A 26,587-nucleotide genomic window follows, 5' to 3' on the forward strand; every position below is an offset into this window, starting at 1 on the left:
ACGCTCTAGAATGCTAACATGATATGAAAAAAAGTCTTTCATAGAGATGTTGATGTGATTTAATTATTTTAAAATAACTCTTATCAATATTAATACTTTAAAACTATTATTAATTGTTTAATATTTGAATAATTTTTTTCTATTTAGTGACAATTGAACTATTTTATCTAAATTATGAAGTTAAAATTTAAATTGTTTTAAATGAAACATTAAAAATTGAATATGATTAATCATGTTCAATGTAGTTTAATGTGGAGTGACTTTGTATACATGTAAGTGTCACGATCGGACAGGACACTGAAATTTTTTGGAAAATGTTTACAAAACTGAATTTAGGGTATGAATTAGTGCAGTGAAGGTGTTGGCATCTCACATTCTACAAATATTTATTTTTACTAAAAAGAAAACAAAATTATATGAATAATTTGTTTTTGAAAACTTCGTTTATTTGGGTACGATAAAAATTGACGTTACTCTTAAATTTTTGTATTCACAATAAAAAAAAATTGTATAGTTTTAAAAGTTAAAAAGATATTAGTGTTGACATTTTTACTTTTTGAAATTTTTATAATTTTTAAGATTTTTAATTTTATAATTCGAGATTTTTAAGAATATATTTTTTCATTTAAAAAGTGTAAAAAAAATATATAATCATACAAATGTTTAAATAATTGTATTATATATCAAACTTGGAGATGTTTAGTTGATCATATAAGTAAATTGTACAATATACAAGTATTGATTTAGAAAATTAAGACAGTTGAAGAAATATAGTACAATAGGAGGATGAAAATCTTGTGTTGCATAAAGAGAGTGGAGAAGAAGAAAAAATATATAAAAAAAATTAAATGAAAAAAAGAAAAGAAAATATATATGTTACTAATTTTCATTTTCTTTATTTGAGTTGTGTTCTTACACCAAGGATCAAGAACACTAAAATCAGGTTGACAAGATTTAACTCTTATACAAATCTTTTAATCTTGGGCTGCACTCTCTCGGTTTCTTCTTGGGCTGGATACTCTTGGCTTCTCCTCACGTTGGGTGCTCTCGGCTTCTCCTCAAGGTAGGTGCTCTCGGCTTCTCTTTCAGCTAGGTGCTCTCGGCTTCTCCTTCACACAGATGGGGGGGGGGGGGGGGGGGGTTTGTACCTGCAAGTCGCTCCGATGCCAAAGTCAGAAACAATGTAATGCTCATCAGACAAAAATCACTCTTACTTACCTCTTACGTTGACCTCCTATTTATAGGGTTTCTTTAATGGGCTTTTCACTTTACCTTTGGACTTTCTTTCTACACCGTTTTATTATTTACGCACCCCCTAACGCAGGTTTCTATTTAATTGGGCCTTATTATAATAATATTTATATTTGGTTTTATTCTTTTATGTATAACCTCTCGGTTATGTCTAGTATTTAGCTTTCGGCTTAACCTCTCGGTTTTAGCCTACCAGTACACTGGCCCCGAGACATAAAGATTTTTATTTAAGTTTAAAGAAAAGTATTTGTGTCTGAATATAATATAATAGTTTTGAAATGTGATTTGATTTGATATTAAATGCCTCGTTTTTCGTGCTTTATTTTGTTGAGACTAAGTGATTTGACGTGAATTTGCTGTTTTAACCGTTAGATGATGTATTTTTGAACGGTTTCAAGTTGTTGCAACGTTTCAAATTCTAGGGTTTTGTTTTGGGTTATAAATAGGTCTCTTACTCAACCTATTATAGTTTTATGTGAGTTTCATTGCTCTCTGAAAGGAAGTTCGTTTTCAACCTTCATTTGTTTATTTTAAAGGTAATATGTCTATCTCGAGCTCTTCTTCTGCTACTGATGATTTGAGTGATTTTTCAAGCGCGGGTGGTGAATCTACTGGCCGAGTGGTTCAAGAAGAAGAGCATCATGAATCAAAGTCTTCTTCTGCTACTCCTTCTTGTATGAAGGATTCGAATGGAGCTCCTACTGTTGATGCTCCTCCAGTATTCGAAAGAATTATGCTTCTGAAAAATCTTCGTCCAGGTTATCAAGGGGTTAATCCTAAGGTCCAAGAGTTCTTTTCTCGGTACCGTTCTGCTAGCGAGCTTTGTAGTTTCCTTTCCCATTCTCAGATTTATTATTCTGACATTGAGAATGATATTATTTCTTTTCGGCGTGTTGGGAATGTTGATAATGTTTTTCATGGTCGAGAGGGTGATAGCTATGATTTTTTATTTATTTTTATGCTTAGGGATCTTCATATTCGATTGCCTTTGAACAATTTTCAAATGGGTGTTCTTAATTTTCTTAATATTGCTCCTACCCAGCTTCATCCCAATGGTTGGGCGTCAATGCAAGCTTTTAGTATTTTATGTAAATTATTATCACTTTCTCCTAGCCCCACATCTTTCTTGTACTATTATAGCTCTCGGCCTGGTAAACGACCAGGGTGGTTGTCCCTTATCAGTAAACCCAATATTTGTTTTCTTAAACCCTTTACCTCTTCATATAAGGATTTTAAGGGAGGATTTTTCAAAATTCTAATAGAGCCAGAAGGAAGAGATTATTTTTTTAACGGAGATTCTCCAAAGTTTCCTCTATATTGGACGAAAGATCCTTTGAAGTTTAACTCAATGTCTTTTCACTCAATGGATATTGCCGATCGTCATGTTATTGAAGTTTTTGGTCACCTCTCGTACCAGATTCCCACTCGCGCCTTGCTACAATTGTACACTTCATCAAGACCCCAAGAAGATCTTATTGGACGTGGTTGTTTCATATTTTCTCGCTTTATAGGATGAGATTTTTAACTTTGCTAAATTTTTTATTGATTTTCAGCTTTGATGGCGAGCACCAATCCGAAAGCTCGATCTTATTTCATAAAGCTTCTCAACAAAGTAGGTGATGTAACCCCTCGGCGTGAAAATGTGGTCAATCCTGTGGTGGAAGTGGAGATTGTAGAACCTGTTTCACGTGTTGAAGCAACTGAACCTACGAAGGACGCTCATGTTGCTGGTCCTTCGAAGAAGTCTAAGAAACGAGATAGAAGTAGTAAGAGATCTCATTCTTCTTCTCGGCGTCATCGTCACGTTGAAGGTGGTTCGACTGAACCTCTTCCTGAAACAATCTTTGGTGCTTCAACAAAATATGCGAAGTTTGTTCAAACCTCTTTTAGTGAATCATCTTACAATATGTTGAAAGCTACTGATGCTGCTTCATTGGCGGATTCTATTATTGAATTGTCAAGCAGAAGTCTTTTGATTGGGAAAATGATGAAAGCAAAGAATGGAAATTGTGTGTCTCTGGCGGAGTTTGAAAAATTGAAGAATGATTTTGCTGAAAATAAGGAAAACATGAGCTCTTTATCTTTGCAGATAAATCAACAAGAGATAGAAAAAGAAGATCTTGGAAAGCAAATTTCTGAATTAAAGGTTGAGAACTTAAGATCTGGTGAAGAGAACATTCGAATTTTCAATGAAAATCAACTTTTGATTGAAAAAGTATCGCAATTATCTTCTGTTAAAGAATCTAACACAAGCACCATCAAACTCATTGAAGAGATAAGTCAGTTGAAGGTGAATGTTTTTGAAGCTGGAAACTTTATCTTGGAACAACACAAATTTGGCTTCGATAAAGCTCTTCAACAAGTGAAATATTTTTATAAGATTCCTATTGATGAAGGCAACTTTGATGTTAAGAAGGATTTTTATAATGGTGAATTAATTCCTGCTAATGAGATTCCTGAAGATGATGCTGAAAACATTAACGTCGAGAGCTAGGTGGATATGGGTTTTCATTTTTTTTTGTTTATGGCTTCTCGGTTTACTTATTGAGAAGCATCTTTGTTTTGGAATGCTGTGATTTTTGATCAATGTATTGATATTTGCATTCGTAATGTAATTTCTTTTTTGGAACTTATCGTCTTAATTTTATAAATTTCGTTATTTTCTCTTGTGTTTAAGTTGGTTTTTTGTTACTATAAATATTATTTTAGAGCTTTTGATGTTAACTTCTTGATTTTATCTTTCGAGTTATTTGATTTTGTTTGCTCAACATTTTCTTTCGGTTATAATCATATATTTTGAGAATTCTGTTAACCTTTCGGTTTTCTAATCTTGAAAACTTAACATTTTCTTTTAGTTATAATCTTATAGCTTTTGAAAGCTTTCGGTTATAACTATTTTTTATAATAATCATTGAATTTTAGCAATTTAGTTATACTTGTTGGCTTTATACTTATATCTTTCGGTTTTAATATTCAGCTTAAAAAATATTTTAATTTATTTTAATATAACAGACACGTTTGAGCTCATTTTTCGGTATTAGTGATCATGAGAACTACACTGGGAAATATTTAATTTGATATATCTTCAACTGCACCTTTCGGTTCTAAAGCATAAAATTATTGACCATCTTGTATCCTGGACTTTTCGGTTTTTAAGTGTAACATTACTGATCGCTTTCCATGGTTTGAATGATTAATTTTATTTTTCGGTTACAAGCAAACGTTATCAGAGACCTTTCGGTCCTAACCGCTCAGTGCTGATTTTTGGGTCATTTAATTTGAATGCTTGAAACGTCGTCTTTTGGTTACAAATCCTAATTGGATCTTTCAGTTTTTAAAACCTAAAAGCATAAAATTATTAACGAACGCGGAACTGGGATCTCTGGGTTGGGGTTTGGATGTATAACATCAAACTATACATGACTAACGCATCCGGTTCCATGTTTTCGGTTTTAGTTAATAAAATAACATTTTCGGTTTTAACTTTGATTTTATTTTTGCAACCTAGTATAAATTCAGCTTACGTTTTCAGCTTTAATGATGACGAGATCTACACTATTCCTTGGGAAAGAGTTGATTTAATATGTCTTTGACTAGACCTTTCAATTGTTAAAACATAACATTATTAATCACCTTGCAACCTGAACCTTTCGGTTTTGAAGTATAAAATTATTTAAGTACTTTGCAACCTGGACCTTTCGATTTTGGAGTTTGAACCGAAAATAATTGTTAATAAATTTCTTAATTAAAGTTCTCGGTTTTTCTAGTTAGAGACGAATTTTGACTATTTTTATAGGTTTGAACTTTTGGACTTAATACTCATATGCCAATGTTTATTTAGACTTCTCGGTTTTGCCTTGAGACCTCTTGGTTTTGCATTAGAACCTTTCGGTTTTTTCGATAAGACCTCAGTTTTTGTTTTGTGTGATGCAAAAAATGAGACCTCTCGATTTTGTATTAGAACCTTCCGATTTTTTGATAAGACCTCAGTTTTTGTTTTGTGCGATGCAAAAAATGAGACCTCTCGGTTTTGTAATGCCGACGTTTGGTTGGACCTTATGATTTTATATTTTAAGTATGCAAAGATTTAAGAGTTTTTTGCTTTGCATCTCACTATACGTGATATCGGGAGGGTTTTCACTTAGAGTGAAAGCATCCAAGCCCGAATTGTTTTTTGATTTATCTTCTTTGGCAGGGTTTTCAATTATGATGAAATCTTCCAAGAACGAAGAATTCTTTTGGTTGGGTTTCACCTGGAGTGAAATCATCCATGACCGAAAAATAAAAGTAAATGAGATGATTTTTGTCATTCAATATTGCTTCTTCATTAAACGATAACTATGTACATCAAAGTCCTCTTTTTTACATCTTCTGTCTTAACTAAAATAAAACTTCAAATGGCTCGCATTCCAGGTTCGTGGTATCACTTTTTCTTCCAAAGTCTCTAATCTGTAGGCTCCATTTTGCAAATTTTCCAGTACCCTGAAAGGACCTTCCCAGTTGGATGCTAGCTTTTCATGTCGTGGATCTTTTCAAGCATCAGTTCGCATTCTCCAGACCAAATCCCCTTCCTTAAAATCTCTTAACTTTACTTTTGCATTAAACCTCTTCATTGCTATTCTCTTTACTGCTGCTTCCTTTATCTTTGCTCGTTCTCTAATTCTTCAATAAGATCAAGGTCAGTCCTCAAACATTCATTGTTGATATTCCAATCTTCCATTTGCCTTCGTAATGTTGGTTCATTAACTTCCACTGGTAGCATTGCATCTGTTCCATATGTGAGGTTGAATGGTGTTTCTCCAGTTGAAGTTTGTGGTGTGCACCTATATGCCCATAATATCTCTGGCAACTTCTTTGCCCATAAACCTTCAGCGCTTCCTAGCCTCTTCTTTAACTGTCTGAGAATAACTTTGTTTGCAGCTTCAGCTTGTCCATTCGTTTGCGGATGTTCAACTGAAGTGTTTGTTGACTTGATTCCCAAATCTGCATAAAATTCCATAATTTTTTTGTCAATGAATTGTCGGCCATTGTCAGTTATAATGGTGTGTGGGATTCCAAATCGACATATTATGTTTTTCCATACAAACGTTTGAACTTGCTGAGCCGTTATCTTAGTTAATGCTTCCGCTTCTATCCATTTTGTAAAGTAGTCCACAACTACTATCATGAACTTAGTTTGTCCTCGTGCAAGTGGAAAATGGACCAAGTATATCAATTCCCCACTTTGCAAATGACCATGGAGAAACAATTCCTTGCAACTCTTGTGCTGGTATATGGTTTAAACTTCCAAACTCTTGACAATTTTTTACATGCTCTAACATAGATCTCACAATCTTCTCGAATTGTTGGCCAATAGTATCCGACTCTGCAAAATTTTGTTGCCATTGTTTGAGCTCCACAGTGTAATCCACAAATTCCTTCATGAAGTTCTTTAACTACATATTGAGCTTGCTCTCTTGAGAGACACTTTAGCAAAGGCATAGAATATCCTCTTTTGTAAAGTTCATCACCAATTAAAACAAAACTGGCCACTTTCTTTGCTATTTTTGTATCTAGTTTGACACCTTGTTCTTGGCTCTTTATAACTTCTATATATGTGTTTATCCATTCATCTTTTGATGGTGTGATGTTGAGGCATTGTTCTTGATGTATATACCAAAACTAAGCTCCAACCAAGACTCATATGGAAGTCCATGTATTGTCAAATTGAATCAAAAACAAAAGGAAAGAAGAACAAGAATTAAAACTGGACAGAATTTAAAAGCTAGCTACTGAACCAAAACAGAATTAAGAACACAATGCTGGAAACACAAAATTAAACGGTAGAAAAAGAAGTAAACTCTATGAATCAAAACTACCGAATGGAAAATTGAAGAAAAGGGAAGAAGAACACTTATAGAAGAAGATGCTTGCTGGATTTTGAGAATTGGAAGAAGCCATTCACGCCACTTGGAACCTTGAACCAAGATAAGTGATGGAGTGCCACCACTTGAAGCTCACCATAGCTCACAAGATAAGGCAAAGAAGAGGAAGACTCAAAACTCACAATTTCTCTCTAAATTTGAGTATAGTCTCTCTACTATAAAATTCCAATCTGAATTGTGAAGGACCTAAGCCCTCCTTTTATAGGAGTAAGGGCTGGTCATTTACATAGCTTATTCCCTAAGCTACCCAAAAAACTCCTAAGATCACACCCCCCTTACTAAGCTCACTCCCCAAGCTTCTAGAATTTGCTAAACTAAAGCCTAAAGATGCTTTTACAAAAGAGGTGTCTCATGTTTCCCTCTAAGCACCTTTCTAAACATTATTCTATATTATTTACAATTTAAAAGAAACTATAAAGAGAGATATTTAATATGAAGCCTATTATTTAAGAGTTTGTAGACTTCTTTATCTTTAGGCTTGATCTTCTCTTTGACTTCTTTTAATTTGTGAGAAGACTAGAAGGAAGAACTTCAAATGTGTAGGTGAAAATCCTCTTCCTTCATTAATAAAATCCTCTCCTAGTGGATATCCATCACTTCTAAACTAACTGTTGGATGATTGAGGGTTTGTTGTATGACTGAATTATGTTGCACTTGTCGTTGTTGGCTTGCTAACTTAGACAATGAGTCTGCTTTCATATTTAATTCTCTTGGAATATATTTTATTTCGGCCTTATTAAAGCACTGCATAATATTTAATACTTTATGGTAATATCTCATTAATAATGGATCTTTTACCTGATACTCTCCTGGCACATGTCCTACCGAAAGTTGAGAGTCACTTTTGCAAATGACATTTTCGATTCCCATGTCCCTGGCTAACAACAATCCTGCAATAAGAGCTTCGTATTCAGCTTGGTTGTTGGATGTTCTGAACTCAAATCTTAACGCATCTCTACTTGGAAGTTATCTGGTCCTTCAAGTACTATCCCTGCTCCACTTCCTTTTTTGCTTGACGCGCCATCTACATATAATGTCCACTGCTCCTGTTGTGTTGTTGTCGGCATTTGAATAATGAAATCCGCAAGGGATTGGGCTTTGATTGGTCCTCTTGGTTCATATTTGATTCCATATTCTGAGAGCTCCATCGACCATGTCACCATTCTACCTGCAAGTTCTGGTTTTCTCAAAATTTTAGATATTGGATAGTCTGTTCTCACAATTATCCGATGATTCTGAAAATATGGTCGAAGACGTCTTGCGGCATACACCAGGGTTAGGGCGACTTTTTCAACCTTGGGATATCTGGTTTCGGCGTTTTAAAGGGACCTACTCACAAAATATATTGGTTTTTGTTCTGGGTTTTCTTGGACTAAGGCAGCTCCTATAGCTTCATGTGAAATTGCTAGGTAAACTATGATAGGTTGGGTTGACACAGGTTTAACTAAGATTGGTGGTTCAGCTACCATACTTTTGATTTGAGAAAAGGCTTGTTCACATCGCTCATTCCACTCAAAGGTTTCAGATTTTTTTAACAAGTTTACTATCGATTTAGTTCTCTCGGCCAATATTGGTAAGAATCTTGATAATGAGTTTAGCTTTCCCACTAGTCTTTGTACTTCCTTCAAGTTTTTTGGACTTCCCATCTTCATTATTGCTTCACATTTATCAGGGTTTGCCTCAATACCTCTGTTTGTTAACATGAACCCCAAAAATTTTCCTCCTCTCACACTGAAAACACACTTTTCTGGATTGAGACGAATATTGTACTTTATTATTCGTGCAAACACCTCCTCAAGGTCTTCTAAATGTTTCTCCACTTCTTCTGATTTTACAATCATATCATCAACATAAACTTCCATGTTCTTTCCAATTTGATTTTTGAACACCTTGTCCATCAACCTTTGATATGTTGCTCCAGCATTCTTCAAACCGAAAGAAATGACTTTATAACAATAATTTGTAGTATCTGTGGTGAAAGCTATTTTTGGGATATCCGGTTCATACATTTGTATTTGATTATACCCTGAGTAGGCATCAAGAAAGCACATCATCTCTTGACCAGAAACCCCATCCACCAATCGGTCTATGTTGGGTAATGGATATGTGTCTTTCGGGCAGGCTTTATTCAGGTCTGTATAGTCTGTGCACATTCTCCATTTTCCATTTGGTTTCTTAACAAGCACTACATTGGATAGCCATGTCGTATACTGAGCCTCGCGAATGAAACCAGCTTGCATCAACTTTTTTGTTTCCTCAATTACTGCCTTTCGTCTTTCTTCTCCCAACTTTCTTCGTTTTTGAGATACTGGTCTTGCTTCTCGGCAAACAGACAACTTGTGAAAAATTACCTCCGGATCAATTCCAGGAATATCAGATGGTTTCCAAGCGAATAAATCTTCGTTGTTACGTAACACCGTGATGAGTTTGTTCAACAATTCTTCAGGAAAACTTCCACCTATATAAGTACATTGTTTTTCGTCCCGGCCCAATACCACAGCTGTTGTCTCTTCTTTTGGTTCTAACCTCTCATCATTTAATCTGGGGTCCAAATCTATCATTGCCACCATTCTTTCAGTATCTTTATTTGCTTTCAAATTCATCTTCAAACCTGTTGCATAACATTCTCGAGCATCTTTTTGATTGACATAAATTGTTGCTATCTCCCCCTTCTCTGTTGGGAATTTCATGGCTAAGTGCGGTGTTGAGACTATTGCTCCCAACTTATTGAAAGAAGATCGTCCCAACAATACATTGCATGATGTGGAAGCATTCACCACCAAGTACCTGATTTTGATCTTTTTAGTCTTGCTGCCTCTTCCGAATGTTGTCATTAAATCAACATATCCTTTTGTGCTAACTCTCTCGCCTGAGAAGCCAATGATTTGTTCTCGGAAAGGTACAATATCTTCTTCTCTCAAGTGCAACCTTTTGAAAGTATCCCAAAACAAAATATCAACCGAACTCCCCTGATCAACCAAGGTTTTCATGACGACATACTCGGCTATTTCTACTGTTATCACCATAGGGTCATCATGATCAGGATCAATTTCTTGAAAATCTTCATCTGTAAAAAGCATTGGTGGCAAAGTTCTTCTTTTAAAAATATGATTAATGGTTCTGATACTTCTCCAATGCTGTTTTCTTGCTGACGAGGATTCTTTTCCAGAAAACCCACATGAAATTGTATTTATAAACCCTCTGACTGGTCTTCCCAGACTTTGTTCCCTACTTCGCCTTACTGATTGGGTGTTTTGATAAACCCTATCACCTCTTCTTTCGGGCCTTCCATCCCTTCTATCATATCTCTTTTCAACTCTTCTATCTTCTCTTCTTTCAAATCTTTTCACTCTTCTCTGTCCTACCTCTCCCCCTTTCAATCCTTTCTCAGGACTTAACCTTATTCTTGCATTTCCCCCTCGGATGAAACGTTTAAACTGCCCCGCTTGGATCAATTCTTCTATTCTATCTTTCAACCCAATGCATTCTTCTGTATGATGACCATGATTTTTATGATACTCACAATGCTTGGTGTGATCTGCTCTTTTTGGTGTTCTTGCTTTTCTCGGTGGTGGTATTATTTCTGCTGCCATGGCTTCCTGTAAAACTCTTGCTCTGTTTGTATTCAAAGGTGTGTATTGTTGGAATTTTCGACTTCTAAACTCTTCTCGAGCTCTTCTGACCATAGGTCCGCTTTCTCTTTCCATCACCCTCTTCTCACCTCCATCAACCCTCACCTGGTTTCGGAACTCTCTTAGTTCTTCCATCTGCATAAATTTTGATGCTTGCTGCCTTAGTTCATCCAAATTAGTCGCGGGATTTTTGCAAAGGCTATAGACAAATGGTCCCGATTTTAACGTTGTTATCATATGATGCATGGTAACCTCTGGGTTGAGATTTCGAATACCCAAGGCGACCTTTCCAAAGCGTTCCATGAACATTCTTAATGACTCCCCCTTCTCTTGTCTTATGTTTACCAAGGCAATTGATGTTAAACGATGAGGGCGACTAGTTGCAAATTGAGCACCAAACTTTTCCACCAATGTATCGAAACAATCAACGCTCAAAGGTGGGAGGCGCGTGAACCAACTCAATGCTGCTCTTTTCAGCGTTGTAGGGAATACCTTGCACATAACAACATCATTCCACGTATATAAGCTGATCTGAGTGGTATATATTGCAATGTGTTCATCAGGGTCTGTACTTCCATCATATTTGTCAATGGTCAAATTTTTCCAATTGTCAGGTAATGGAGTATCAACTATAACATCATAGAACGGATGCTTTCTGGAAGATGCTCCTGCAAAAACCCCAGAGTTTTCAAGCAATCTTCTCTTGGTTTGGGAACTTTCGTTGTGATAAAGCCTTTCATTCATTTGTGCTCTAGGCTGAACGGTTTCAAAGGATGAATTCAAAACTGTTTCCTCTTGTAATTTTCTCCTCATATATGCATTTTCGACTCTCAACATACTTAATTCTTCTTCATTATTCTTTTTTAACATCTCAAATTCTTTTTGTAGTTGTACCAACATTGTCATTGGCATGTTAATATTGTCTTCATGTTCTCCACCTTGTTCTTCTCTTTGATTCATCTTGTCTTCAACCTTTTTCAGCTACTTCTCGGCCCCACGGTGGGCGCCAAAATGTTCTTACAACAAGAACCAAGAACACTAGAATCAGGTTGACAAGATTTAACTCTTATACAAATCTTCTAATCTTGGGCTGGACTCTCTCGGTTTCTTCTTGGGCTGGATACTCTGGGCTTCTCCTCACGTTGGGTGCTCTCGGCTTCTTCTCAAGGTAGGTGCTCTCGGCTTCTCCTTCACATAGATGGGGGGTGTACCTGCAAGTCGCTCCGATGCCAAAGTCGAAACGATGTAATGCTCATAAGACAAAAATCACTCTTACTTACCTCTTACGTTGACCTCCTATTTATAGAGTTTCTTTAATGGGCTTTTCACTTTACCTTTGGACTTTCTTTCTACACCGTTTTATTATTTACACACCCCCTAATACAGATTTCTATTTAATTGGGCCTTATTATAATAATATTTATATTTTGTTTTATTCTTTTATGTATAACCTCTCGGTTATGTCTATTATTTAGCTTTCGGCTTAAGTACAAGTTGCAAAAGGATCATTGGACAAAATAAATTTTGTACATAAATAAATTGTTCAAAAACTTATTGAATCATAGTTCAACAAAATTGGGCTAAATATAGTGAGAAAAAACACAAACTTTTAAAAATGAAATTAAAAGTTATTAAATTTAAAGAAAAACATAAGGGTAGAATGAGATTTTTGACACATTACAATTAAATTAAAATTACAATTTATTTCAAAGAAAGAAAAGTTTTTAGATTAAGATTAATTTAAGATGTTTATATTATATAATATAGGAAATTAGATTCACTTGTAGCCAGCCAACCAAAAGATAAATCATTTATCCTTCCTTGTGATAAAAAAGAAATTCCATATTTGTCAAACTCGTAAAGATGATAAATGATTTGTATGTACATAGTATTCTTGATATCCAATAATAGCAAAGGGTAGGATGTTCTAGTATAATTTTAAGTTATAATTTCTTTTCATTGCAAGTTACTAACAATAAATATATGAACATAATTTTCCGCAATCATATTGGTGAAACTATTTATATATACACATTTTGTTATAATTTATTATTTTTAAAATTGCTAGTGTGGGTTTAGGTCGTGGGTGGTGTTGTCTCTAATAGTGTTTACAATTTGATCCACACTAATTTTAACAACTAATTCCCATAACTTATAAGTTACTAACAATAAATATATGAACACAATTTTCAGCAATCATATTGGTGAAACTATTTATATATACATACACATATATACACACATTTTTTGTTTTTTTTTATCTAAACTAAATCCTAAAAATATATTTTTAAAACAGCTTTTGAAATTTTAATTTTCTAAAAATATACTTTTATTTTATAAAATTAATTTAAGAATATTTTAATTGTAAAAAAAAGACAAATACAATTTGTATAAAAACTAAATCAAAACAAAAAAGACTTGTGCACGATGAATTTACCTATAATATAGTATAGTAAATAAATTGACGTGTATATGAATTATTTTTTTTATCAAATTACTTGCCATGAACCCCCATATAAAACGGGCAAATGTCAGATGCGGCACAAATTTTCTGTACCTCTGTAGTTCGAATATCAAACCTATTAAAGCATAATAACAATAGTCATGAAAGATTCGCCCTAAAATGCCAAAACTTTTTTCTAAGATTGTCAGTAGTTATAGATTGCAAACTGGCATAAGGATGCTAGAGATCTGCAAATTCTCCCTACAAATTGAAAAGTGAATGACAAGAAAAAATGTCTTAATTATGATTTTCATCTAAGGTTGTAGCTTGACTGCCATCCAACAGTTCTTGTACACAAAATTTATTTAAGTTTTCATACATTTTCTTCCATTGGTTAGTCATTTGCATTGACCTTTGGTAATCATGTTTTAGTTTCTCCGTCTCCATTTCAGAAGCAGCAGATGACCCTTGATGCTGAGACATAGGTTAAAAACAAAAACAAACGTTAATCACAATCAAAATCAGCTAATGACCATCCTTTAATAAGAGGAGTAATCATATAAACAAACCTGAAGTTCCTTAATGTAATTAGATATCAGACTAGAACTGATGTATGAAGGAACCACAGAACTGCTTCCACCCCCAAGACTGACCATAGTGCTCATATCCGAGTCTTCATCTATTGAATTTGCATATTTTTCCAATGGAGGGGGTAAATTAGCCCCTTGCTTTCTTGATGATGTTTGTACATTAGAAGATATGTGATTAGTAGAGTTTTCTCGTCTAACAACGAGAATATTATTTACAGGCCCTGCAGCATCCACAATAATTAACATTAAATTTTAGCAGACTCAATTTGAAAACATGCATGTAATCGATACTGCCACCTCATGAAGGTAAGGTGATTTAGTAATTAGATATGCCATCTGAGAAAAAAAACCTTGAACAATAACCAAGTGTGTAAAAAGCTTATCATGCAGACCATATTGAGAGAAAAAATAATAGCGTATTATCCAAGTTAAATAACAATGCATCGCATATCAAAGGCATTAAGCAAAAATAAAAGTTTAAAAAAATAAAGGCCCAATAACAGCAGATATATAATAAGAATACTGTCTAAGTTCCACTAGATAAGTAAAACAACTGGGCACCAGTGTTTCTTATAATTAAGTAAAAGCTCGTCTGCATACATAAAACATTGGTATCACAAATAGATTGCCAGATCACTATATTCTAATTTTGCAAATGAAAACAAGTTTGACCATTGAAAAAGCAGAAATTCATTGGAAATTTTTTTATGACAAATATGCATTACTGTTTATATGACATAGATGCAATCAAAACTCTTTCTACAAAGCAGGTCATATTTCACTGTTTATATAATACCTTTAGCATGTTTGAACATGCGGACAATGTTACGAGTTCTTGCATTCCAAACACGAACCATTCCATCCTCTGACCCAGATATTAACAAATTCTCACTCATGCCATATGCTAAGCAAGTAACTGTCTTGCTGTTACATCGAGAAACAAAATTAGTTAAATGGCACTGCATAGCTTAAACCAACTTTTCATTCTGATAACATGACCACTAGCAAAGAGGAATATGATATGTTACAGAATAAACTAAAATTAAATTATAAAGAATGTATAAAGCAAGGTTCATTTACTTCTTTACTGCATAAATTCTAGTAATCAAAATATTTCAATATATTTGGAAGCGTCACATAATGGCTTCAACTTGGCATTCATATGTGCGGAGGATATGGGTTTGAAATACTAATTAGTCAGTTTATTAGTAAATAAGGAAAAATATTCCGTAGATATGTGAATAGATTGACCTTAAAACTAGCTTCTGATTGCTATAAAACTAGCTTGTAATTTATCTTCATTACCTTTTGTTAACAATGAACGAAAAAACTGAGTGGATAGCTAGAACCTTAGCTATAAATCTAGGATAGCGTGCAGAGCACTGACCCCAAAATTGCTATAGCAGGATTTCCACTATTGAGAAATTTATACTAGTTAAATTCATACACACATATACATATGAATATTCAAAATTAGACAGGAAACAAGGACGAAATCATGAAATACATGTGGAGAGAAACAGAACAGCTATTTATTGCAATAAAATAAAAAGACAGAACAAACTCTGATGGCAGGGAACTATGAAAGATTGAAATGAATAAAGAGAGGACAACAAAACATTGGACATAGTGCCAGAGAACAAAGCAAGGATGGAAACACGGGAAGGGTACCAAAAACATCAGAATTGGCCAGAAATAATGCCAGAGAATAGTGAGTCATCTTTCAGAGACACAAGAATGCACATAGATTTCAATTATTAATCCCAAATAAAAGAGCAGAGTCTCAAAATTGTCGTCTAAATTAAAAATTAAAATAACCCAGGGTTGAGGGGACAAACAGGAGTTTTCAATTCAATCATGAATGAACATTGCCCCTGCTAATATCATGAATGGCTGTGATAGAGGGTCGTGCCTTATGCAGCTTCATGTGCAATAGCAAGCCATTATGAAATGGGTTCAATGGAACAGGCAATAGCATTGATATGCCACAACGGCAGTATAGTGCACAATTGACAATCCTAGCTAGAAGCCTAGAAACAACTACTTTTAAAGATAAATAGTTACCATTTTTTATTCAAACTCAGATCAAACATGGATTGATGTTTTGTTCAAAAGCTATAACAGCTCAGTTTGTATTTTCATGTAGTAAGAGAAAAGGATAACCACCGAAGAACAATCAATCCTTTTTTGAAATGGGTTGAACTAATAAATTGGAATCAGCTGGGTGTACAAACTATGAATTTCAACATAAACGATTTCAAATTCATCATCTATTGTAATCAGTAAGGGGAATAAATGTTTCTTTGAATTCATCATAGCTAGCTAACAATTAAATTCTGTGGGAACTAGATACTCACTTATAGTTATCCATAAATTCTTAAACAAAAAACTAACTGCTCTCAAGTCCCAAGTTGTTGCTCTCTAAGATCAATATTATTGCAATTGGCAAATAGCAACTATCATACACGACGAGCTATACAGGAGCACAAGACAATCAATGCGTGCAACTAAATTATTCAAGCTTACAAAATATATATGCAATTAAAGAGATAATTACAATCAAAACACTGATGCATATTTGCAAAACTAACATTAAGTGATAAAACATCATCAACAAGTCTATACTTTTTAAAATAAACACAAAGAAGAAATGACAACCTGTGGTTAGAAAAAGAACCAATGATATGCATCCCACAATTATTAGTAGCAACGCTTTCAGTGTTAAGTGCAACAATATATATCTTTCCATCTCTACTGCCAGCATAAAAGACGTGCTCAGCTGGATCCAATACAATGGAATCAATAACTGAAGGGAATACTTTATTTCTTAGTAGTGTTCCCCTAGATAAGCTCCATACCTAACAGAAGAACAAATTACAATCCAATTAAGTTGATTACAAACATTCAAACATATACATAAACTATCTCAAAATATAAGATTAATTGAGACTAAGTATCAAACTCTATAAACAAAATTACTAACATTTTTCATACAAAAATATATTATATCCTCAGGATGTAGAACAAACCTTGCAAGTTCGATCCTCTGAAGCTGACACAATAATTGCATTGCACCCTCCATTACCAATAACAACATCAGTCACGCGCAGGGTGTGTCCTGTAAAACTATACTCATAAAGATTATTTGCCTGCTGCCCTATGAACTCATCGAATATCCTGAACCACGAAATGAAGAGCAGCAAATACTACAATAGTTAGCACTGCTAGCACCCAAGCTGTACACTATCCTAAAAGGAAAAAACACTACTGCAATGGAAAGAAAAATAAAAAAAGGGAGAGAAAAGTACATAAAGAGAGACCAAACTCTTACGGTTCCATCTTCAGAACCAGATATCAACAGCGAGTCATCTTCAGAAAAAACCAGACAAGTAACCGCCCTAAAATGTGCACGCCACTTCTTAAGCAATCTACCGGTTTCAACCTTACAATCAATGCAAGCAACTTAGCACGGTACAGTAAACAGAAACAGACATAAATCAAGTCCCCACTTTGTTATATGCTAAAGTTTTGGGATTTGATTAATATTATTATTGGATTGTTAAGATTTAATTAGTTAGGATTTTATCATTTATTTATTTTATTAAGATTTTATCATTTATTTAATTAGTTAGGATTTTATTAGGATTTTATTGGGATTTTATGATATTTAGTACTCTATAAATAGAGTATTGAACTATTATTTGAGACATGAATAATATATGCAGTTTGTTTCCTTTTCTCAATTTTCTATCATTGTTCTTGTTCTTGGTATAATCGGAAGCCACCTAAAGGTTCCCTTTGTCCAAAGCCTAATCGTTCTTCGAAATCTCTTACGAGATGACCTAGACGCTTCTACACACGAGATTCAACACGCTTCGCTCAAGCTACTAAAGAGATGGAAGATCGACTCTCCCAAAGGATGGATAATAGGTTTATGGAACTCGCGACTACGTTGAAGGAAACCTTGACTCTTTCTATGAAAGACACCATTCAGGATTTACTTACTCAATCTCGAGGTGAACCCTCCCCTGGACCCTCACATGACACGCGCGGACCTCGCACGGGGTCTTCTTATGTTTGTGGCACGCGGTTGGCACGCATCGACTTTCCCCGATTCAATGGCGAAAATGTTAACCAGTGGATTTACCAATGCGAAAATTATTTTCTCATTGACAAGACTCCAGAGGAATTCAAGGTACAATTGGCACTTGTGCATCTAGAAGGCAAGGCCTTGCAATGGCATACCGCACTTATGAACTCTGATTTAGATATGGATGCACCTTCCTGGCCAGGATTCACCAAAAGTCTAAAAGATCGGTTTGGTGCAATTGGAGATGATCCCATGGTTGCGTTGATGCGTCTACGACAAAAGACTTCCGTTGATGCCTATCATGAAGAGTTCGATTCAACCATTACAAGGTTGAAGTTAGCTAATGATCATATTCTCAGCTGCTTCCTTGGTGGCTTAAAGCAAGACATCCAAATGATGGTACGCATGTTCCAGCCTACGTCTCTACAACATGCGTTTACTTTGGCTAGGACGTATGAAGCAACCCATTCAAGCATTTCGTTGGCCAACTTAGATAGGGGAGTCTTGGGTCCAACACCAATGCCTATGTCATCGTCTGCTCCAATCGATGCGGCCCCCACACCCAACCCAAAACGCCACTTAACGTCGGAGTTCATAGCGGAACGCAGAGCCAAAGGCCTTTGTTATTTTTGTGATGAACCCTACTCAATGGAGCACAGTAGGGTACAGAAGAAATTACAACTTCACGTCATGGAGATGGAGGAAGAAGATGAAACCCTTGATCGTCCTCCCAGTGAAGCGACTGCATTATTACAAAGGACGGAGCCACAAATCTCAGTCTACGCATTAACCGGAGTGGCTGGGTTCAAAACTATGAGAATAACTGGATATCATAAAACACGACCTTTACATATTCTCATTGACAGTAAATGGCTCAAAAATATGGGTGCATAATTGAGACGATTGCCCCTTTGAATGTTGTGGTAGCAGATGGGTCAAAGATCACGATATCTTCCGTGGTCAAAAATTTTAGTTGGACAATTCAGCACACAACTTTTACTGCTGATATGCTACTCCTTCCTTTGGGGTGTTGTGATTTAGTGCTAGGAATTGAGTGGCTCATAACATTGGGCGATATTTTATGGAATTTCGACAAACTCACTATGGAGTTCACTGTGCGACATGTTCTACGTGGCTCTGTGGGCCCCAAGATCAAACTTACACCCAAGCAACAATTGAGTAAAGTTTTTCTTGAAGATGTGCATTTATCTATGATTCACATTGGTGCAAAGGAGGAGATGTTGTTGCATTCCCTGACTACATATGCCGCACAAAAGGAGATTCCAACTGAGATCGCGAATCCATTCCACGAATTTGCAGATGTTTTTCCAGAACCATAACAATTACCACCTTTTCGACCAGGCCATGATCATCATATTCCCTTGCTTCATGGAGTTAATCCCGTCAACAAAAGGCCTGTAAAGTACCCATTGTTCCATTCTTGAGGGCAAGAATGTTGTTGAGGGGAGGGCATTGTTATATGCTAAAGTTTTGGGATTTGATTAATATTATTATTGGGTTGTTAAGATTTAATTAGTTAGGATTTTATCATTTATTTATTTTATTAGGATTTAATTAGTTAGGATTTTATCATTTATTTAATTAGTTAGGATTCTATTAGGATTTTATTAGGATTTTATTGGGATTTTATGATATTTAGTACTCTATAAATAGAGTATTGAACTATTATTTGAGACATGAATAATATATGCAGTTTGTTTCCTTTTCTCAATTCTCTATCATTGTTCTTGTTCTTGGTATAATCGGAAGCCACCTAAAGGTTCCCTTTGTCCAAAGCCTAATCGTTCTTCGAAATCTCTTACGAGATAACCTAGACGCTTCTACTTCATATCACACTTTCAATTCATAATTCTCCACAACCTAACACCACAAACACTTCCGTGCATGTTTAGACTATATTTGATTTCTCTTAAGGATAAAGTAATCCCAATCAGTGTTATCAATATCGGATAACGGATCATATCGAAGAACCTAAAAATCCTTTATAAAGTTATAAAGGGAATTATATCAGTTTATGGCGGAAGCATTCTAATTATAATAATATGTTCAGAATATTACTAGGGTACTGCATTCTAATAATAATATTATGTTTAAAATTTAATAGGTTACTATAAAATATTATTAGGTTAACTTAAAATATTTTAATTGGGTCTTTAATTTAGGATTTTCTGCTGTTATTAGGTGTGTTTAGTATAAAATATTATTAGGTTAACTTATAATATTTTAATTGGGCCAGATATGACATGGACCAATTCAATAAAGGGTTTTTTTCACTTATTAGGACAGCAATTGCTTGCTTGATTAGGTTAACTTATAATATTAGACAATTGCTTCCTACACTATATTACTGCACCCAATCACAGGAGAAAAACCGAAAATACCCTTAAAAAAATGGATACATATAAATTTCCATTACAGATGGCCAAATATTCTTATCGGCCAATCTATTCAATGCTGGAATAAGACTCGCTATTAATGTCGGTATTTCAGTTTCCAGAGTTGGATCGGCGGTTCAAATTAAAGCCATAAAACAAGTAGCTGGTAAATTAAAATTGGACCCCTTTTCCGAAACAAAATAATCTCTTCTAGATAATTTTTTTCTGGAATGTATTATTTTCAGTTCTAGATATTTTTATCCAGAATGGGATTTTGGTTTTTTTTTTTTCGGATTTTTATATCCAAAACACAAAAATCTCTTCCAGATTTATTTTTCTGAATGCATTATTTTCAATTCCGGATTTTCATTTCCGAAATAAATGGTATTTTCGAAATTTTTGAAATTACGTTGGATGCAGGGAGCATTTGCCATAATTTAATTGGTATGAGCCCAATTCATTCTAGGTTCCTCACTCACACAGAATCACTGCCGCCGCCGCACACACCGTCACCGGAACTGCGCGCCGCCGCTGTCCACTCTCATGGAACCTTGCACCGCCGCAGCAAGCCTTATATTTTCCGGTTTTTTCGCTTTCTCCGTTATCATCCCGTGATGCGAAAAGCGGCGGCCATTGGCCGCCATGAAAAACCCGCATCGCCACCGTCATGGTTTGGCGGTGACCAGAAAATCCGCCACCGCTTCCCGCCATTGCGACGCCATAACCTTTGAAAAAAAATAATGGTTCACAAAAAATAAAAAACTTACTTCCCACAAGTAAATATCACCAGACGAAGCTCCACCAACAACGAAGGTTCCCGGGTGATTAGAAGCAAGGGGCTTAATAGGTTCAGCAGGAAAGCTCTTCACTTCAACTTGAGGGTGCACACGCATTATGCAAGTGACAATGTCATCATCATATAAGAAAAAATGTTAAATAATAATAAGAAGAAAAGGGAACAACCTTGGACCAGGACCAGAAGAGAACAGAACCAGATGTTGCTGAAGTTTCTCGAAGCTGAGAGGAGGCGATGAAGCGAGAACCGACGAAGATAAGGCCGTGAGAAGGGGATAAGCAAGATTTGTAGCGGAGCTGCTCCGCGCCGGTGTGAAGGTCCCAGCACCCTATTCCGCCGTCAACCGACGACGACGCCAATACAACCTCCATTCTTCGTCGGAAGCACACGGCGGCGAAATAACAAATAAAAATCAATGAAAGCTATACCTGATTTTGGCCAATGTTATAAAAATATGCTACGGAGGAGGCTACCACAAATAAAGTTATTTGTCTAATTGTAAAAGATTTTTTTGTTATTTTAAAATTAGAAATATAATAATTAAATAGAACCAAAATACATAAAAATTAAAAATTAAAGAGAAAATGCTATATTAAAATTATATTAAAATGTTATAATGATGTTTCAATGTGCACCATGATTTGAGTAATTCGATTGCATGGAAAGATTGAATTGTAAATGTTTTGCTAAAGAGAAATTAGGTTAGATAATAGGGAATATAATTGAGGAATTGTAAAATACTGTATTGAAGGCCAAAATTCCAATCCCTTTCATTCTCTTTCCCAGACAAGAACAAGAAAGGGTTGATTGAAAGGATAATTTGTACTATTGTAGTAAGGAAATTCTGCATGTATTCACACCAAGTTGTTCAAAATAAAATGTGTTCAGTAAGAGCAAAACTTGGTTGAGGCATTGGAGTGGAGTTGGCCCCTGGTCCCCTAACAAAACAGGTGGAGACAACCTAAACAGGCCCTTTAAAATTGTGTTAGATTGCTACTACTAATAAGTTGGAAAACAAAATTCTTTGGAGTACGATTTGACAATGACTAGACAGAAAAATTCTTATCCATTTTAAGCTTGTTCTTCACATCTTGTATCTCCTTCATTTGTCTCTGCAAGGCAAACAAATTATGTTAAACCAACCAGGGCCATAGGCATAAGATAGTAAGCGATGCATTGTCCACAAGGAAAAAATAATTCTTCAAAATGCTCCACCTTATATAGAGCATTCCAGGATGTATTAAACTTCGCATAATGCAGTACACGTTCAACAGATATCTGGTACTCTACTGTATTGGGCTGAGAGCAATGTGATGTTGATACTGCATTCTCTGTAAAAGCAGGAAACACGCAATTTAAATCATATTTTCTAATATGTGGTGTGTAAAGGTAATCAATGAATTGGGTTAGTAAGGCTACCATCTCCTGGTGTTGCCTTTGAAGCGCAGTTCTGTCAATGACCAAATGGCCACTGAATTTTCTCTTATTGTCAGGCTCACAGAGAATCCTGTAGAAAATCTATGAACAGTACATATTATGCAGTAAAAAATGACTTTGAAGACCGACTTTGAAAACAAAGGGGTTTTTGCTAAGAGCAAGAGAATAATGATTATTGCACAAACTGGATATTAAAGCCATTCAGCTGCAAGCTTAAGACTCTAGGATGACATATCAAATTTTGTTTTTTCATCTTTACTAGCAATAATTTGAATAAACATTCAAGTATATGCAGCACCTTCCGGGATTACTTAAAAATAATGCAGTTAGTGGGCAGAGCTTCCTATTTGCTAAATCTTCAACATCATAATATAATGTTTCACGAGGTTGGAGGTGTTAGATTACCTTGATGCCATCAAAGTTCTTAAATACAAGAAATTATCACTGAAACTAATCATGAAACTTAGAAAAAGTAATTCAACATAAAAAACAAAACAGATGCAACACCTCCCTTCTCCAAGACTAAGGCATCTTTTGTTTAACTCAGATATTGCAGATTCAGCTTCACCTTTTGTTTTAAAAATAACAAATGCTCTACCTGTCAGTAGATGAGAAAACACAATAAATGGAGGATCTAAAAAGTCAAAACATTTACATGTCCCACTGAATTGTTAGGTCTCCATTCTATTTACATGTACTGGAACTCGGGATCCATTCTATCATCCTTGCCTCAACCTTTGCTTTGAGAGCACACCAAACAAGATCCTGAACAATTGAGGGAAAAGAAATTAAGAAACAAGACCACTAGAAACATACCATATTAATTTAAAATCTAAACTTAAACCTCCTCTTAGGAAGAAGAATAATTCATCTGACAACCGATTGTCCCATCACATCCATTTAAGTCTCAATTGCTTGATAATTGTCTAGTCATGCGTAGCACATCCACACACAACATATAGGATATTTTAAGTAGGACAATAATCAGAGAACCTGATGGCAAAGGTGTAAGGAAATTGATCTAAGTTTTAGTAGCTTATATTTTTATTCAAATGTGGATGAATAATTGTTCCTTTAGATTTTTTTTAATTTCCCATTGATTTCTAAAGATATTTTTTACTTATTTCCACAAGTAGAAAAGATATATTTCTTTAAAAATTGAATTTCATTAGTGAAATTAATAAAAGTATTATTTTATTTCTTCAACTAATATGCCTAGACGTTTTTGAATATATTGCAAATAATATTTATATACAATACATAATTTAAAAAAATGATAGGTTGAAGTGTGACTGAGATTCAGAGGAGAAGTTTAAAAGGAAAAGGCATTCGTATATGGTCCTCTCCTCCTAACCATATCACATCTTCAAATCATAAAAAAAAATCATCAAAATCAGGGCTCACACTTAGCAATCCACATGTTTCAAATGACTTGTCATGATTCAAATGACTATAGCTCAATTAATTAATAAAAAGAAAACAATTATCAAAACATTGACCATTCTCACTTTAATCTTCTCATTTTATAGATTGACTTGTTCATTAAATTGTTCGTAACAAAGGTAAGGGAGAACTTACGAAGCAGAAGTGTCCGATAATTTGATACCAAAGTCCTAATCCGGCACCCACAAAATAACACATTTTTCATAATATATATTGGATGCAGGTGCTGCCAAAGTGCTGTTGTAGTGTAGGGTAATCTTTTTTGGGGTGTGTAATGATGTAGATAAGTCATCTAATGGTTATCTTGTTTTAAATCATATGAAGGACTGATTTTTGTAAATGGGTCCTGATACCCTGAAAATTTCTCTTAATTTAATTTATATTTATTGCTGATAAAAAAAAAATAACATTGGTTTAGCCCTTGGGGGTATTACCTTGCATTAGAAATATAAAAGATTGCAGCAACTTCTTCTAAGTACCAAAACAATAACTTTTGTATCTAAGAAGCATTAATAACTTATCATCACCTGAGCTCTTATTACTGCACTTTTCTTGTCTTGCTCTGTTTAGCTTCAATTGCAGTAGTAATGAGATAGATGTTTATCATCAGTGTGTCACCTTACACAGATGGCTCTCATTTGTGATAACCAAGTTGTCCTTCATATTGTTTCAAATCCAGTATTCCAGGACAGAATCATTGAAATTGATTGTCTTGTCACTTAATTAAAAAAGGATTTTATTTGGAAACATTCCAAAAATCAATTGTGGGTCCTAGAATTGATTATATATCTAACAATCTTCCGAGCATGAGTTATATGTTGTATACAGAGTGTTAGATGTATTCTATATATGGGCTGAACCCATCTCTATGTAATGATAAGGCACGCTATGTATTACATGTATGTGTTTGTGTTTATCTGCTCAACACATGCAGTGATTCCATCACGGATGACACTATCATTTTTCTCTACAGGTCCCAATGCTAGGCCACTAGTTTAGAATTTATTCAACTAGATGAAAGAAACAACATACCAACAGATCCATATTATTATTAAATCTTATAATTTGAACTTGGCAAGGTAACTTAACTTAATGCACCAAAAACGAATCTTGCAAACAACATCCATGCGTCTAGATTGAAGTAGAAATAGCATGTCTAGAATAGTAAAATAAACTAATATGAATTCATTTTACAACCTGTTGATAGTTGTTTCATGTCAATGGTCAAACATAATGAAACAAATCTCAGGTGAGAATATTACTTTGTTACAGTACGTTACAGTTACAATAAAACATTTAGTTACAGTTACAATAGGTTATGTGCAATTTGTACATGGGTTGATCATCTTCAAGTGTAATTTAGATTAATTTGATTATTCAGACTAATTATTCGTTTATGTGCAATTTATAATGGGTTGGATCATCCTAAAGTGATTCTTATTATTTATTTTTTATGACTAATAAAAAAACTAACTCCTTAATGGGGTATGATTATTTTTGTAGTATGATAATTTATTAATATTTTCTGTAATTGATTATTCACAATGCTCTCTATATCAAAACAAATATTCTTATATGAATGTTCAAGAGTAGGTTTAATTTGATTTTTTTTAATTTTTTAATAAAAAATCAAATTAATCATATATAATGGAGTTAATTTTTTTTTATCAACAATAAAAAAATAAAAAAAATAAATAAGAATCACTTTAGAGTGATCCAACCCATGTATAAGATCGCACACTATAATTCAAATTTTTTAAATATAAAAGCATTTTAAAAAATATTGCGTAAAAAAATCAATGGCTATGTTTATTATGTAAATTATTATTATTATTAATCTAAAAATAGTATCTTATAAGAAACTCTATGTGTTTGTTAAACTAATTGGTCGTAATCAATTAATGTTTTTTTAATAATATTTGGATGAGATGATATTTTTTAGTATGATATTCTTATATATTTAGATACATGTATAGGAAAAATAGATGCAAATCAAAACTTTAATTATTTTTAATCAAGCCTTTTAACAATTTTCATACTTATACTTTTATTTTAATTGAAATATGAGTAAAATTTTAATTTTTCAGTAGAAATAATTTTTTTTTATAATTAATAAAATTTTAATTTTTAAATAAAAAAATTTCTTATACAGCTGACCACAGATCCACGAATAGCCATAAGCCCAATGAAAAAGAAATAATTTTTTGCAACTTATATTTCCCAGTGCTACGTTGATGTGCAAAGCAAAACATAGCAAGAAGCCATGTCATATTACCTTCCATTGACAATTCACTTTTTTTTCCTATATTTATCATATAACTCTTAATATTATTATAAATTTATTTTTTATTCTATTTTTTTTAAAACTAGAGTTGTATAGTCAAAAGTATCATTTTTGTTACTAAAACCATTGGTAATTTAAAATTATTCAAAATAGTGATTAAATTATTCAAAATTAATGTAAAAATTATAAGAAAATGTGTTGCCTAGATACATTCTTATAACTTTTAATAAAATAATATATTATTTTTTTAATTAAAACACATTCCTTAAAATAGTCTTGAAAGGATATATATACCTATAAT

At 34.1% G+C, this 26,587-nt stretch overlaps 2 protein-coding genes across 3 annotated transcripts; both read right to left on the reverse strand.

Annotated features, from left to right (window-relative positions):
- Window positions 1-8,119: 8,119 nt before the first annotated feature.
- On the reverse strand, window positions 8,120-11,767 carry LOC137834338 (uncharacterized). Its single transcript, XM_090302935.1, has 3 exons — window positions 10,447-11,767; window positions 8,513-10,242; window positions 8,120-8,410 (listed from the first exon to the last, which is right to left on the reverse strand). The coding sequence occupies exons 1-3, from the start codon at window positions 11,765-11,767 to the stop codon at window positions 8,120-8,122; spliced, it is 3,342 nt and encodes a 1,113-aa protein (XP_090159061.1).
- A 1,763-nt stretch (window positions 11,768-13,530) lies between these two features.
- Window positions 13,531-21,534, reverse strand: LOC137835481 (protein ROOT INITIATION DEFECTIVE 3). 2 transcript variants are annotated; one of them, XM_068644008.2, is made up of 8 exons: window positions 21,290-21,534; window positions 21,094-21,207; window positions 17,149-17,282; window positions 16,870-17,017; window positions 16,499-16,698; window positions 14,637-14,764; window positions 13,820-14,061; window positions 13,531-13,724 (listed from the first exon to the last, which is right to left on the reverse strand). In XM_068644008.2, the coding sequence occupies exons 1-8, from the start codon at window positions 21,491-21,493 to the stop codon at window positions 13,548-13,550; spliced, it is 1,347 nt and encodes a 448-aa protein (XP_068500109.1). In that variant the 5' UTR covers window positions 21,494-21,534; the 3' UTR covers window positions 13,531-13,547. The 2 variants fall into 2 exon arrangements, with proteins under 2 accessions (XP_068500109.1, XP_090158902.1); XM_090302776.1 differs by lacking the exons at window positions 21,094-21,207; window positions 21,290-21,534 and having other exon boundaries at window positions 17,172-17,282.
- Window positions 21,535-26,587: the final 5,053 nt, after the last annotated feature.

This window comes from Phaseolus vulgaris, chromosome 5, assembly GCF_051622355.1.
Source record: "Phaseolus vulgaris cultivar YP4 chromosome 5, ASM5162235v1, whole genome shotgun sequence".
Taxonomy (NCBI): domain Eukaryota; kingdom Viridiplantae; phylum Streptophyta; class Magnoliopsida; order Fabales; family Fabaceae; genus Phaseolus; species Phaseolus vulgaris.